The sequence below is a fragment of the Mus caroli genome, chromosome 14 (assembly GCF_900094665.2).
Source record: "Mus caroli chromosome 14, CAROLI_EIJ_v1.1, whole genome shotgun sequence".
In the NCBI taxonomy this organism is placed as follows: domain Eukaryota; kingdom Metazoa; phylum Chordata; class Mammalia; order Rodentia; family Muridae; genus Mus; species Mus caroli.
In genome coordinates, this window is record NC_034583.1 from 19,196,953 (window position 1) to 19,210,700 (window position 13,748).

General features: G+C 39.3%; 1 protein-coding gene across 1 annotated transcript in view; it reads left to right on the top strand.

Annotated features, from left to right (window-relative positions):
- The window catches only part of Dnah12 (dynein axonemal heavy chain 12), a 184,675-nt gene that overhangs the window by 150,747 nt on the left and 20,180 nt on the right, over positions 1-13,748 (top strand). Inside the window, exons 55-60 of the mRNA XM_021181341.1 lie at positions 2,110-2,324; positions 3,368-3,560; positions 5,100-5,292; positions 7,638-7,810; positions 10,187-10,327; positions 13,391-13,549. Of these exons, the coding sequence (XP_021037000.1) occupies positions 2,110-2,324; positions 3,368-3,560; positions 5,100-5,292; positions 7,638-7,810; positions 10,187-10,327; positions 13,391-13,549 (1,074 nt within the window). The remainder of the gene's footprint in view (positions 1-2,109; positions 2,325-3,367; positions 3,561-5,099; positions 5,293-7,637; positions 7,811-10,186; positions 10,328-13,390; positions 13,550-13,748) is intronic.

Below are 13,748 nucleotides of genomic sequence, written 5' to 3' on the forward strand. Positions count from 1 at the left end.
TGTTACAGAACAACATAGACTAGTTATACCTGTTACAGAACAACATAGACTAGTTATACCTGTTACAGAACAACATAGACTAGTTATACCTGTTATAGAACATCATAGACTAGTTATACCTGTTATAGAACATCATAGACTAGTTATGACTGTTACAGAACATCATAGACTAGTTATGACTGTTATAGAACATCATAGACTAGTTATGACTGTTATAGAACATCACCTCTATTTCTTGATACATACATATGAGACATCTTCCTCTCAGCATGACTGTTTTGAGATTCATCCATATTACTCCACATTTGAGTACTTTGTTTTAGGGAGGGTTATGTTTCAGGGAGTATTATATTTCAGGGAGAGTTATATTCTATTGTACGAACACCTCAGTGTTTATGATTTCACCTTTTATTCAGGTATCTTACCAAATTAAATATTTTAAAAATCATCCTTGCCTCAGTATATATATATAGGCAGTAAGTATGCCTGAATCAGAATGATGTAAAAATACAGACGCTTAGTATCTGTTGAAGATGAGAACTCATAAGTGTGATATCTGGATGTGCGTTAGAAATGGTCCCATGGGAAGACTTAAACCCAGCCGCGCCAGCTCAATAACCTCTGAGGAGACTTTCTCAAAGAAGACTAATTTTCCAAACACTGAAAATTGTTCCTATTCCAGTGATGTAATGCCCATACACTATTCTCTCCTCCAGCCTCCACCTTCCAGCAAGGCCCAGCCTGAGTAAACACTGTTCTATTCTCTCCTGATCAGTTATATATTCTTTAAAAATAGATTTATTTATTTTATGTGCATGAGTGTTTACCTGCATGTATTTCTGTGTGCTCTATGCATGCCTGGTTTCCCACTGAGGCCAGAAAAGGGTGTTAAATTCCCTTAAACTAGAGTTTCAGACACCTGTAAGCTGCGACACGGGTGCTAGCTGCTCTGCACGAGCAGCAAATGCTCTTAAGCACTAAGCCATCAAATCCAGCTACCAATTTGGACAGTCTTAAACATAAAACCTTTGCTATCCTAGAGAAGCACCCTAAATAGATTTTTAAGTCTGTGTCCCAAACTTACCTTGGGCACTCGCTCTCTATAGTACTACTCACAAACTGGTAAAAATCATTTATAAGCTGATGTGCTTTTATTTTAAACCTTTAGCGAATTATCTTTCACATTATACTAGCTGACGCTGTGCATTAAGATGCCGGGCGTGGTGGCGCACGCCTTTAATCCCAGCACTCGGGAGGCAGAGGCAGGCGGATTTCTGAGTTCGAGGCCAGCCTGGTCTACAAAGTGAGTTCCAGGACAGCCAGGGCTATACAGAGAAACTCTGTCTCAAAAAACCAAAAAAAAAAAAAAAAAAAAAAAAAAAAAAAAAAAAGAAAAGAAAAGATTGCTGTGGTGACATTGTTATATTGAAAACAGCCCAGCCCACCGAGTCACAAACTCCTAGTTCTTCTCACACTGGGGTAGTTTTAGAACCTTGGGGTTTTTACCAATGTGAGCTGAGTTTCTTCATTTGTAAGAATGAAATTCTCTTTTATTTTCTAAATTAAAGTATTCCTTTAACAATTTCATGTGTGTATATAATGTGCTCTGGTCACATTCATCCTTTTGTTCTCTTGTGTCCTCCTCCCACCACCGCTAGCCCTGCACCACCGCTAGCCCCACCTCCTACTTCCTTCCACCACCATTAGCCCCGCCTCCTACGTCCTCCCACCAAGTTCCCACTGTACTTTCATGTCTATTTGTTTTTGCTCTGCAACCACTGGGTTTAGCCAGGAACACATTTTTTTTACTTTTTGTTTTAATTTTTTGAGAACTGCATGCAGGAATACTGTATTTATACAATTTCTATCTTCACTCTCCCCTCTACTGCCCCTGGAACTCCTCCTGTGCTTACCTCCCTGGCAAATTCATAACCTCTTTTTTAGTTATTACTGTCACATGCATATACATATATAATCACAGGCCTTTTAAAAGAAAAATCTTTAAGTAAAATACTTTGCACTTGTGACAAAATTCACTTAAATTGCATAGATTGCTAAGAAATTGCCGTGTTTATCTGTCCCTCTTGGAATTTCCCTCTTCATTTCCAGGCCTTTAATGATTGACCCCCAGGGTCAAGCCAATAAATGGATCAAAAACTCTGAGAAGGATAATCAGCTCAGTGTGATTAAGTTATCGGACACGGACTATATGAGAACGTTGGAGAACTGCATTCAGTTTGGAACCCCACTTCTCCTGGAGAACGTTGGTGAAGACTTGGATCCCTCCTTGGAGCCTTTGTTGCTTAAACAAACTTTCAAACAAGGTAGAACTGAAAGATGATTGGATTATTTTGAAGCACAAAAGTAACACATAAATTTAATAATGATGATAATAACTTAGAAATCCCATGTCATTGTTATGTATGGAAAGAAATCTGAGACAAGTTTTTAAAACTGAAGCTTGAGCGGGAATCCTAAGATAAGGTCTGTGCCTATCTTCTTTGCCTTATCTACTTTTCCCTGAATTTTAGCTCCGTGGAGAGCATGAGACAGTTGAAGCCAGGCTGAAATCCCCTTGTCTTATGATCACTGACCTCAAAAAGTTCATTAATTGTGAATAATAACAAGAACGTGGGCCAGAGTTCAATCTAGGTAAACATTACCCACATGTGTCTTTCTGCTGATGAGCATTTATCTCTGTCAAGCTCTGATACTTTGGTGAGCCTTAATCTTATAAAAAGTTTAGAATCACAGTTAAAATTTGACAGGGTAGCCGGGCGTGGTGGCGCGCGCACGCCTTTAATCCCAGCACTCGGGAGGCAGAGGCAGGCGGATTTCTGAGTTCGAGGCCAGCCTNNTCTACAAAGTGAGTTCCAGGACAGCCAGGGCTACACAGAGAAACCCTGTCTAGAAAAACCAAAAAAAAAAAAAAAAAAAAAAAAAATTGACAGGGAAAAAAAAGTATCTTTGTTGGTGGTGGTTTGTTTTGGTTTTTCCAGACAGGGTTTCTCTGTGTGGTCTTGGCTATCTTGGAGCTCACTCTGTAGATCAGGCTGGCTTGGACCTTCCTGCTTCTGCCTCCCGAGTGCTGGGATTAAAGGCGTGTGCCACCACCACCAGACTCAAAACATATCTTGATTTATAAAGTTCTGTGACTGCCTGGTACAGTGTCCTATGTTATGACAGAATGAGCCCTACTGTGTACTTGCCTGTTTGTCTCTACAGCGATGGCTTTTGTCACAGCCGTTTTCTATCTCAAATTACTTAGGACTTGGCTTATAATTTAGGTAGGGCCTTAGCAGTGCATAGGAAGAGAGGCTAAGTAACTTTGGCTCATTTGTTGTCTATTTTTTTTCCTGGAATATAGGTGGTATTGATTGCATCAGACTTGGTGAAGTCATTATTGAATATTCTTTTGATTTTAAATTTTATATCACCACAAAACTGAGAAATCCGCACTACATGCCAGAACTGGCTACAAAAGTGTCTTTGCTCAATTTCATGATAACTCCAGAAGGGCTTGAAGATCAATTACTAGGCATTGTTGTTGCAAAGGAGAGGTATGTTTTTTGGTTTTTGGTTTTTGGGGTTTTTTTTGTCTTGTTTTTTTTTTGTTGTTTTTTTTTTTTTTTTTTGATGCTGCAGGCAGTTTAGAGAGTATCTGTAGGCCATTAATACTTTTGTTTTGGGACTATTTTGAAATGACTAAAAATATTATATTTTGTTATTATGAATCAGTTATATAGTCATTAAAAATAGCCGCTCAGTAATAACTTTAAGCCAAGCCTTGTTATATCGGCCTTTTGTTATGGGTGATGAGATTCAGAATACCTGCCATAACTTCTATCCGACGGAGCTAGGAGCTTTGTCCACAGTAATGTAGGCCATGGATAAAATCAGAAGTGTGTTCAAAGACGTCTGTACAGAGTGTTAATGTTAGAAACTGCTCAGGATAGGGTGTGAAGATAGGATATAAAACTACATATGTGGTATAAATAATAATGTATTGAAAAATGATGGATGAATCTGTGTTCAAAATAAAAAAAAAAGAAAGAGGATTAAGATGAAATATACCTGAATGTTAGCAGTTATTTTACCTAATATATAAGAGCATAGGTAATTTTTATGGCTTTATTGTTTGGTTTGTATTTTTCCATTACTAACATACACAGTTTTTCAAATGAGAAAAAAAAAATAACAAAACCCAGAAAGCTACCAGAAAGAACTGCTTCTGGAGAAAATAATAGATTTGAATTGAATCTTAATATGACTTTATTAAGTGGCCTGTTAAGTGCAATCAAATTAAAAGGATATAAAAGTAACTTTATTACTTCCAAAGTTTAAAAATAAACAAGGCCTATGTTATAACACTCTCTATAGCAGATGGTATTATTTTGAAGTTTTACTCCATTTTTGCTCATTAACGCTTAATATCAATTTTGCCTTTCACTTAAAAAGCCAGACAAGTTCTCCTTCCTATGGTGGTTATTTTAGAAGAGTTACTGATGACAAACCCAGTGAATTAATAAGAAATCTTTATTTTCCTATATATAACCAGCAATATCATAAGAACAATCTAACATAATCTTAGGGTTGTTGTTTAAGTATACAAATGAATTTTCTTTGCTTAAACTTCTCAAATCAATATTTGTATGAGCCTTTTTATTTTCTATTGCTGTGACCAAATAGGTTGACAAAAAGAAGTTGTAGGAGGAAGGGTTTATTTTGGCCCACCATTCTGTTGATAGTCCTTTTTTGCAGGGAAGTCACAGCAGCAGGAGTGCTGTAGATGTGTGCATGTCAGCTCTCAGTCTCCTCTCTCCCTGTCATAGCTCAGGGCCCAGCCTGTAAAGTGGTAGCTGACCTGGTCTAGATAATCAATCCCTCACTGAGATTTCCTTTCCAGGAAAGTTATATCACGTTAACCATTAAAATAACCACCACGGTATGCAGTTATTTTCTTCTTACTATAGTAAAATTGATTCATTTTTTTACATCTATATAGTAATTCAAATATTCACAAAATGTTATACATAATATTTAGGTAGAAGTTAGATTAAATGCCACAAATTGACAGTGAATGTTTCTATCGTTTTTAGACCAGAGTTAGAGGAGGAGCGGAATGCCCTCATTCTTCAGTCTGCAGCTAACAAGAAGCAGCTCAAAGACATAGAGACCAAGATTTTAGAAACATTATCGTCTTCAGAAGGCAACATTTTGGAAGATGAAAGTGCAATAAAAGTCTTAGACTCTGCCAAAATTATGTCTAATGAGATCACGAAGAAACAGCAGGTGAAAATCAAGACTCGTGGAAATGTTTGGATCCTAGTATCTGGGTTTGTCTCTGGTTCCTGGGGAAATCCTCTCATAGGCTTTCAAGAAAAGAAAAACTGATAAAATACACAGGCTTAGAAAACAATGTTAAACTCAGAAAAGAATATCTTACTGTTGAATTTCTCTACATGTAGTTCAGTCTATACATTTTCTATATACCGAAGAAGCAAATTAATTTCCTGGCTAAGTATGCAGCATGGTCAGGACTGTTTACACTTTAGTTGACTCTTCGCCTAGAAACTGACCTTTGAAAGCTGTCTCACCACAGTTAGCCATTGGAGTTTGGGCTGTGTGGAGATAAGTCCCGAGTGCCTGAGCCGTGAGTGGTTCTTGGACCAATAGGGGATGTTCTGTTGGCTTATTGGAAAAAGGGGAGAGGGAGGGAGGGAAGGAGAGAGAGGGAAAAGGAGAGGGGGGAGGGAAGAGCAGAAATAAGTGCCAGATGGGCTATAGCCAATAATACACTCCAAATTCATCAAACAGGAAAGTGCTATTTTTTCATAGCACATCTCTTCCCTGCCCCCTTCCAAAAGTTCTTTATGAAATGAAGCATGAAGAGACAGGTCAGTGGTGCATGTGTGGAAGTCAGGGGCCAACTTCTGGGAATTGGCTCCCTCTTTCTACCCTACTGAAGCCAAATCTCTCTTGTTTCTGCTGCTGCTCCCTGTCACAAACATTAAGCTGACTCTCCTGTGCCTGCCTTCTATTTTGCCATACAAGTTCTGGGCTTACAGAGGGGAGCCACCATGCCTAGCTTTCTGCATGTGTTCTGGAGAGGGAATTCAGGTTGCAGGACGTGAACTGAACCATCTGGCCACCTCAGCTTCAGACCTGGCCCTTTAAAACATTTGTTACTCTTTTTTACTTCCCTTTAAAAATATTTTTAAATGATTTTAATTTTTTAAGTTTTGTTTTAATTTTTGTATGTGTATGAGTATTTGTCTGCATATATTAGCTAAATTCAGCTAAATACTAGCTAATTTTTTTAATTAGATTTTTTAATATATCTGTCCACTAAAAGCATACCTCGTGCCTTCTGAGGCAAGAAGAGAATAGGAGATCCTCTGGAAGTGAAGTTAGGTGGTTTGGACTGCTATCTGGGTGCTGGAAACTGAATTAGGTTCTCTGCAAGAGCAGCTAGTACTCTTAACCACTGAGCCATCCCTCCAGCTCCTATCACTTTACCCTGATATCTATATATCAGATATATATCAGATATCTAACAGAAACCAAAGCAGAGGTTATATCAGTCACTCAACATCTTTTCACTGTGCCCCCTTCCAATCCAGCTCCACTCTGGGACAAGTGTTTAAGAGGTTTCGTTTTATAATAATGTGTTGATAAAGATTCTTTCTGTCAGGTGTCTGCTCCCTTATTTTTACATTTTTGAAGAAGCAAAGAAGACAGTGTCTTAGAGAAATATTCTATAGCAACCCATATCTGAGAGTGTGGCTGAGATATTGTCTTCCCAATTCCTATTCATCAGAGCAAAGGAAACTGGTGAACTTCCCATTCATCGGAGAGGAGAAACATCCTTGTTTACTTTCTGTTACTGTGGTGAAACACTGCCTCAAACCAACATGGGGGTAGGGGGGAGAGACGATTTATTTGGCTCATAGGTTGCAGTTCATTATCAAGGTCAACCAAGGCAGGAACTCAAGAACTGGGGACAGAACTGAAATCAAGAGCACAGGGCCTTACCCTTCACAGCTTGTTCAGCTTGGCTTCTTATACAACACCTGCCCCAGTGTGGCCCTGCTGAGAAGGAAGAGGCGGGTGCAGGAAGGAAGGAAATGTGAGTCAGGTTTAAATAGGAGTAGTAGGTTTACATGAAAGACTATTAATTCTCAATTGCTGCTAACTTTGTTTCCTTCTTAGAGTCAAGACTGAGGTTCAGAACTTTCAGGTCATTTGTGATTATATTTTATCTATTTTAGGGAAAGTTCACAAAGAACAGACCTCTATTCAGACTAGCTAAAATTTTAAAAAATATATTAGATTTTGAAAATTTTATTATTTAATGAAGATTACAAGAGAGGGGTGTAAGGTCTGTCTCTTTTCCTTTTCTCTTTACTGTCTCTCAGCTTCCTCGTCCTTCCTCTGTAATTCTTCCTTTTTCCTTTTTTCCTAGCTTTTAGCTAGGAACCCCTCTCCCGTAGAATGTACTTGAATTAAGTACATTGTCCTCTTAAAATTTGTCATTGAGTTAAAGGCTTTTCAAATATATGTAAAAATTCATTATAGGAAAAGCACATGATGGAGAAAATCCCTTTTCATTCATCTTGGCTCTTCTCCTCTGCCAGGTTGCAGAAAAAACAGAGCTCAAAATAGCAGAGTCGCGAGAAGGATACAGGCCCATCGCCAAACATTCCTCAGTGCTATTCTTTAGCATTGCAGACCTGGCCAACATTGATCCCATGTACCAGTACTCTCTCACCTGGTTTGTGAACCTTTACATCAACTCCATTCATGACAGGTAAGCAGATTTCTAGCTTCCTCTGAAAGACCCACAACGTGAGGACTCCCCCACATTCTGACTCAGGAGAGGCGACACCCCAAATCACTCACGAGAAACGGTCTTGCTGCAAACTGCAAGAGGACTTTTTATTTCAAGAGCGCTCTCGGGCCCACAGTCATACACCACGCAGGGGTAGAGGACCGTGGCGCCCCGAGTAGCTGGGTAAGGGGGTATTTAAAGGAAGAAACCACAACTCAAGGAGGTGGGGAGGGCATTGTTGGAAAAATACCAAAAATACCAGTTAAGAGTCACAAGGAAGTGCAAAGTCACAAGAGTCACAAGGAATACCTGGTAATTGTGGGGGTTATTTATCAAGACAGTTTCTAAGAGCCCTAACAATAGCACATTTGCATAGTGGGTTCCAGCAATGGTCAGGGTGGGTCAGGGTGACTTTCAATGGTCAGGGTGACTTTCTTTGAATGCACACTCTTTGAACCCAGGAAGTGGGTGGGTGGAGGAATGTAGCTATCTGTTTTATGATTAGCATACCTTGGAGCAATGAGTCACAAAGGTCACATTCTCAAGCCTGGGCTTAAAGGCCTAGAATTTTGCTTTTACATTTTTTCACCTCCATTCTCCCTAGGTTGGATTCTTCACCATCGTTTCGATTTAAAAAAAAAATCAATTATTGTTTCTACTTATTTCTGTAGAGTTTTCATTGTAGATCACTGAGTGGAAGAAGGAAAAATAGAGCAAAAGACATCTAAAGTCTTCCCTTTAAAAAATTGTTTCACACACCTAAGATTTATGCATAGAGGGATGGTCTCACTATGTAGCCCACATTGACCTAGTACTAGCTGTTAGTCCAGACTAGTCAAAGACTTGGATGCAATCTTTCTGTCCCTGTTCCCTGAATGCCGAGATTACAAGTGTGCCACCATACCTGGCTCTTCTTTCTGTCTTTTATATATTCCAATGATGCTCAAGACTTCTTTTTGCTGACAATTCTAATGTCTCTTTTTCCAGCTCTGAGGTGTCTAAAAGGCTGTACCACATTTATATTTATTTGCTAGAAATTTTCACTTTAACAGATTAATAAATGTATTAGTTACTTTCCTTATTGCTAGGACAAAACAAAACACCTGAAAAAAAAATCAACTTAAGAAAGGAAGGTTTATGTTGTCTCACTTTGAAGGTCCATCCAGCAGGGGAAGGCGTGATGAAGAGTGTGAGGTGGGTAGTCGCATTGTGTCTCTAAAGGAGGGAGCCAGAGATAGACGCTGGTGCTCAGTTCCCTTCCTCCTCCAGCCCACGGGATGATGCCACCATTTCAACCTAATTTTAACCTAATCTATAAAAACCCTCACAGACATTCCTAGAGGTTATCTTAAACCATGATTCTAAATCAATCAAGTTGACAAGCAAGTTTAACTGTCACAATGAGTGTATCCACATTTTGATGTTGTTCAATCTCCATTTGACCTGATACTAGCCACAGGACTTTAGAAGAGTCAGTTACCTGTAGCTGCCAGTGGCCACGGGTTACTGGGTTCCTGAAAGGAACGATGGGGTTCATATGGAAAGGCAGTGAGAGAAATAAAGAACCAAGACAAAATTCTCTGATCAAGGCCAATGTTTACCTATGAGTCCGAGCTTATAAAGGGGGGTGAGGGTGGGGCCCATCCCCCACCATGCCAGGATCTTGGTGCTTTGTCAGGATTGCATCAGGAAAACAGGTTCAGCCTCTCAGCAGGTAGTGGAGTCTTGGAGGAAGACAGATGTAGCAGGACAATAGACTTTACTTAGGTTGGAAGACTCCACCCTAGGTGAGCTAGCCCTTGGGGCAAACTAGGTCTGAGCCAGCCTGCTCAAGGCTGGGGGGAAGGGCACAGTTACCCTTTGTGCATTTGCTCCAGTTGCCTTCTTTATAAAAACAGAAATAGTAATTATACTTGTCTCCTCTGGTAGTTCTGAGAATTAAGTGAGATATTTTCAAAGTGTTAAGAAAAAATGCCTTGTATTTAAATGTGACTCAGACCCACATATGTACCATAAGAAATTTCTTTCTATGTCAGCGCCTGGTAGAATAATTAAAATCCCTAAGGGCTCTGACTTAGAATGTGATTTTACACTGTGCTTGTAATGGAGGAAGACAGACAGGCTGAAGAATTTTAAAATGTCATTTGTCATTTACGAGTTTCAGTGATGATTTGGAGGAATTAGAACGATTAGAAATCGCTCAGATGGGACAAGTTTTATATTTGTATGTGAGTGATTTCGAATGTTTCTAGTGATGAAAACTTTAATAAAGTTAGAACATTTTATAGGTTAATCTAGGTCACTTACTTTCCCTATATTTGTTTGACAACATATTCTTCTCTTTTGACTTTTTAGCAACAGATCCAAAATCTTGGAAAAGCGCCTGCGCTATTTAAATGACCACTTCACATACAACTTATATTGCAACATATGCCGATCTCTGTTCGAGAAAGACAAGTTGTTGTTCTCCTTTTTGTTATGTGCTAATCTTCTTCTGTAAGTGACTTGTGTTTCCTTAATTTTATTTTTATTTTACTTATTCAATTTACATCCCTCTCACTGCCCACCTCCCAATAGCCCCTTATCACAATCCTTCCCCTGTGCCCCTTCCCCCTTCTCCTCTGAGCAAGTGTCACACACCCCCGCCCTGGCACTTCAAGTCTCTTTGAGGCTAGGTGCTTCCTCTCCCACTCAGGCCAGACAAGGCAGCCTACCTAGAAGAACACATCCCACAGACAGGCAACAGCTTTGGGAATAGCCCCTCCCCTCCTCCACCTGCTCAGGACCCACATGAAGGTCTGTTACATATGAATGGGGAGGTCTGTGTCCAGCCTGGTCTTTGGTTGGTGGCTCAGACTCTGAGAGCCCCAAGGGCCTAGGTTAGTTGACTCTGATGGTCTTCCTGTCCCCTTCAGGGCCTTATTTACTGATTAAAAAAGCTTGCCTTGGAAATATATCTACAAAATGGCTTCTTAGAGATTGGTATAATGCCTTGCTTGGCTTAATTCATTATTTCCTGCATAACAATAGTTTCCACAATCGTATTGATGTTCTGGTGTTTATTTTTAATTTTTAAAGTTTACATATTTTATAAAAGTTTACAAAATACAGCATAAAGCTCAATCAATTCTTACAAAGGTGACGCTGGAAATAGAGCATTGCAGTCATCCCTGAGTCTGTTCTGTGCTTCACCCCCTATTCTCTCCAAAGGGGGCTACTGTTCTCATCTCCAGTGCTGCAGTTTATTTTGCTTTTATAGAAAAAGTATCCAAATGTAGCTCTTTTGTCTGTTTTTTCCTTATCACACAAACTTTTTATTGTGTGTGTGTGTGTGTGTGTGTGTGTGTGTGTGTGTGTGTAAAAGAGTTCTTTCTCTCCTTCCATCACCTGGGACCTAGAGATCACTCTCAGGTCATCAGGCTTGGTAGCAAGTCTCTTTATTGGCCCATTAACCTAACTTTAATAAGATTCATCTGGGAACATATTATTTGTTTGCATTGGTTGTATTGTAGCATTCCATTGTAAGAGTTCATTAAAGTTTCTCTGTTCCACTTTTGGTGGACATTTGAGTTGTTCTCAGTTTGGCACTGTTATAAATAACAGCACCACAAACACTATTGTGTGAAGGTCTTGGTGCTCTCGTGCACACACTTCTTTTTTGAAGAGAGCTAGAAAGAAACTCACAACGTATATACCAGATGCTCCCACTTATATCCCACAACAGTGCAAGCTCCTATTGTTGTAGGTATGCACCAAAACTTTGTAGTACCCAGAAATACTCCTCTTACATCAGGGTCCTCCTAAGTAGAGGGCCTTGAACCCACAATCTTCCTGCCTCAGTCCCCCAAGTGCTGAATTATAGGTATGTGCCATCTATTGTCATTTTCAAAATACATTTTAGTATGTGATAAGCATTATTCCTTTGTTGTTTAAGCTTACATCTCTATGATATCTCTGTGATGATTAAAGATGTCAAGCCATAGACATACACACAGACACAGTCACACCACACACACAACACAACATACACATACACATACACATACACATACACATACACACACACACACACACACACACACACATACACATACACATACACATACACATACACATACACATACACATACACATACACATACACATACACATAGGGTTTGGGTTGTTTTTTTGTTTTTGGTTTTGGGGGGAGGTTTTATTTATATCACATACCTTTGTTTCTATTGGGATTTTGTTGTTTTCTAACTGTTTTCCATGAGTTCTTCATATAATCTAGATCCAAACCCAACAACAATGTGTGCTTGTCATTCAGGGTCAAAAATGCCTTTTCATTCTCTTAACACAAATTCTTAATTTTAATATTACCTGGTCTATAGTCTTTGGTTAGTGAAAATACTTTGCTGTCAGTCGACTATTATAAAGATATTCATAATTATCTTTAAACTTCATTATTTTCCTTTTACATTTTGGTCTAAGCCAGAGGCAAAAGATCTAACATAAACATGAGATTTTAGCTTTAATGCATATAGTTGTCTAATCATTAAAGTCAGGTGTTATTCTAGTAGGTCTGCCTTTAGATGTTGCTACTTTTCCCTAGCAATCTTTAACATCCTTTCTTTGTTTTGTACATTCGGTGTTTTGATTATTGTGTGTCATGGGGAATTTCTTTTCTGGTCCTGTCTATGTGGTGTTTTGTATGCTTCTTGTAACCTCCTCGCTTAGATTGGAAAATTTCCCTTTCATGTGTTGATGTATTTTCTCTGCCTTTGACCTGCTTTTCCTCTCCTTCCTCTTACCTGTTATTCACAGTTTTGTTTTGTTTTTTTTCACAGTGTCCCATATTTCCTGGATGTTTTGTGCCTCAATTTCTTTAGATTTAACATTTTCTTTGGCTGAGCTATTCATTTCCTCTACCTTGTCTTCAATGCCTTCGATCCTCTCTTCCATGCCTTGTGCTCTGGTGAGCCTTTCCTCTTGGTTTTGACATTCTAAAATTCCCATTTCCAGTTTTATTTCACTTTGAGTTTTTGTCATTGATTCTCTTTCTTTGTTAAATCCTACCTTTATGTCTGGAAATGTTTTCATTAATTCATTCAGTTGCTTGTATTTTCCCAGACTTCCTTCAGGAATTTATTCATATTGTCTTTAAGGTCCTTGAACATCTGCATAAGTGCTACTTTGAAGTCTTTGTCCTGTGATTTAGCTATATTTCATTTCTCAGGGCCTACTCCAGTGGATCACAAGCTTCTGGACGATGCATATTGTCTTGATATTTCATGCTTGTGTTTTTGCTTTGGGCCTAGGCATCTGGAGTTATAATGTTTGAAGTCTTTGTTGGGCGTTGGTTCTTTCCTGAGGTTGCTATTGCCCTCTCTGTAAGTAAGAGTAGAGGAGGGCCAGGAGGCTAGTGGAAAATAACCTACCTGAGGCCCAGTCCAGGGTGGCCACTGAGGGCCCCTGGCAGAAAGGATTTCTGAGGATCCATAGCTGACACAGGCATGAAGATGGCATCCCATTTTAACATCAACAGTTTACAACAGCTAATGTTTGGGAACACAGGGCCAAGAAAGAGATTGAATACCAGGAACTGATGTTTCTTTTAACTGGAGGAGTAAGTCTCAAGAGTGCTGAGAAAAATCCTGACCCAGACTGGCTACAGGATAAAAGCTGGGAGGAGATTTGCAGAGCAAGTGAACTTCCAGTCTTCCATGGACTCAGGTAACTATGTGCATTTGGTGACTTAACTGTCCTGGTCTGGTCAGTACTACTCAAACAGTCCTCTGAGGGGGGGAGGGAGGATGATTATAGGAAAGACAGAAGAGAAGACTCAGAGACAAAGGTTAGAAATTGGGAGGGCTGTCCAGTCAGTACTACAGCAGCCTCAAGTTTAATTTTTTTGTTGTTGTTGTTTTTTTTT